Source organism: Myzus persicae, unplaced genomic scaffold (assembly GCF_001856785.1).
Source record: "Myzus persicae strain clone G006 unplaced genomic scaffold, MPER_G0061.0, whole genome shotgun sequence".
NCBI lineage: Eukaryota > Metazoa > Arthropoda > Insecta > Hemiptera > Aphididae > Myzus > Myzus persicae.
Genome location: NW_019102580.1, coordinates 1 through 2,408, shown reverse-complemented (window position 1 = coordinate 2,408; position 2,408 = coordinate 1). Strand labels below are relative to the sequence as shown.

At 29.9% G+C, this 2,408-nt stretch overlaps 1 protein-coding gene across 1 annotated transcript; it reads left to right on the top strand.

Annotated features, from left to right (window-relative positions):
• Window positions 1-223: 223 nt before the first annotated feature.
• On the top strand, window positions 224-2,179 carry LOC111032616 (cytokine receptor-like). The gene is made up of 7 exons (XM_022313012.1): window positions 224-402; window positions 465-637; window positions 769-926; window positions 992-1,217; window positions 1,598-1,775; window positions 1,865-2,013; window positions 2,078-2,179. The coding sequence occupies exons 1-7, from the start codon at window positions 233-235 to the stop codon at window positions 2,086-2,088; spliced, it is 1,065 nt and encodes a 354-aa protein (XP_022168704.1). The 5' UTR covers window positions 224-232; the 3' UTR covers window positions 2,089-2,179.
• Window positions 2,180-2,408: the final 229 nt, after the last annotated feature.

The window sequence follows — 2,408 nt, the reverse complement described above, 5'->3', positions numbered from 1 at the left end:
CATAGAATAGGTACTTACAATGATTTCAAATGATTTCATATGAATTCCTATCAAAATTATGATATTTCCCAAATGTTTAAAAATTGATCGAGACCAAAATATTTTGGATTATTATGGCAGCTATAATAATCCAAAATATTTTGGATTATTATGGCAGCTATAATAATAATAATTAATACATAGATTTTAATATAAAATTTTAGCTCAGAATCTGACTTTTAACTGTGTTTAAATGGTTTTTCATTCAAAGTATTATTTTTTAGATAAACCAGCTATAATCACAAACTTCTCTTGTATATCTTACAATTGGGTAAGTTTGAAATGCAATTGGACCAAACCAGAAAACCCAATTAGAACGACATATAAGTTATTCTTTAAATTACCCGGTTATGCTGGAGACAGGTATTGTAGAAAAGTAATTTAAAGTTGAAATTAGTAACTATATACAAATATCATTTTTTCAGAACTATTATAAGTTGTCCTAATGATGCAGATTCCAGAGAAAATAATTGTTGTTGGGATTTATCTACAATACCAATGTATAGACAACCATACGAATATTACTACTTTACATTAATTGGGGATAACGAATTGGGAAATTCAACTACAATTATTCGTTTTCATCACTACGCTAATGGTACATTGCATATTGCTTAAATTGTATTTAACTATAAATAACAAGCGTATCATTTAGATTACGACCATTTTACTTAAAAATAATAATCCTGTAAAAAATGACTATTACAATTTTTTTTACATTTTATTTAGTTATCCCAGCGAGCCCTATTAATATCACAGTGGTGGACACAACACAATCTAGTGCCTTGCTAAAGTGGTCTGTAGGTGCTATGACAACTTTTCCACGAGAACTAAATCATAAGATCGAATATAAATCTCAGTGGGATTCCAATCCTGAACATTGGCATGTGAGTGCTTATGCAATTTCCAATAAAAATATAAATTATAAAATGGTAACCTTTATTTTTTGTAGTCTGTAAATGTGAGTGACTTTTGTAGTTCGCCATCAACTTCCAATCAAACCTATTCTTATTCGGATTGTCGAGAACGTGACACTGGATTTTATTATTTCAATGTAACTGATTTAAGATACCCGTTCACGCATTACGATTTTCGAATATATGTACGTTCTTCAGTTGCTCGTGGAGAGGATAAATGGTCTCCTCCCGGTTGCATAACTTTGAAAACTAATCCTTCAAGTAAGTTTATTTATGTATTATTATCTATATCAGGGATGGCGAACCTTTTTGTGCCACCGTGTCAAATAACAATTTTGGTTGGACTTTGTTTTCCCTGCGCGTCAACTAGTTCGATAACTCGTCAATTTTTTTTTTCAAAAACTTTTATATTATCAAACTTTTACACATTTGTGTGTGTTACTAAAATAGTGTGCACGAGTCACTCTGTGACATGTGTGCCATAGGTTCGCCATCCTTAATCTATATGGTTACACGCATACCTAGGCTGCACAGTATGATAATTGAGTTTGTTAAACTTAAACATTTAATTAATAAGTATGCGTTTCGTAAATAATATAATTTAATTGATGTTTAATAATTATAATATAAATTACGTATAGTACCTAGAAGACCTCCACGAACTGATGTTGGAAGCTTTGAGTGTGTTACTTCGCCAGTGGACAAATCCAAAAGAGACGTGTTCATTTACTGGCAAAATATTGAAGACAACGAGAAATGTGGCGATTCATTTGAGTATCGTGCTTACTTCACTTCTACAACTACAGATAACAAAACCATGTTAGTTCTATTTTTCAATTAATTTCTTTTTATATATTTTAATTTATTGCTCAAATAATTTATGAATTGAACATTTTTTCACAATTTAGTATTCACCGCAGTAATGAAACATATTCGAATTATGCCAAGTTTGAAGGACTCAGTACTGACATTGCGTACAATTTTACAGTGTTTTCATCGAATAAAGAAGGTTCATCAATCGAGTATTCAACAATTTTTGTTCCCATTGAATCCGAAAGTCAGTACCTGTTTAAATGTAATTCAAAATTGTTTGAATGAGTTTTAACGTTGACTGTAATTAGAAATTGACTAACCGCTATCATTTACAAAAATCGCATTTGATGAACGAGGTGTATTTGAACTTTCGTGGAAAAATGCCAGTAGTCAAACAATATTAGCACCTAATCAAGCCAATGATTATACTATATTTTGGTGTGAAAATGATAAAGACAGTAATAATAAATACGAGTGTAATGTATGTACAACTTAAATATTATGTGAATAATAGGACATCTTGTAAATATTCTAATTATGCATATTTTATATAAAATGAAAATGAGTCATATATCGTAAAATAATAATTTAAGACGAAATAATCTTAGTACCTATATTGACATAAAATGTATCATGCAT

Excerpts from the sequence above, each read along its gene's own strand:
- LOC111032616 (XM_022313012.1), top strand. The coding sequence starts at position 233 with ATGGTTTTTCATTCAAAGTATTATTTTTTAGATAAACCAGCTATAATC. Across the intron at positions 403-464 it reads CCCGGTTATGCTGGAGACAG|AACTATTATAAGTTGTCCTA; the intron begins GTATTGTAGAAA and ends TCATTTTTTCAG. Across the intron at positions 638-768 it reads TTTTCATCACTACGCTAATG|TTATCCCAGCGAGCCCTATT; the intron begins GTACATTGCATA and ends CATTTTATTTAG.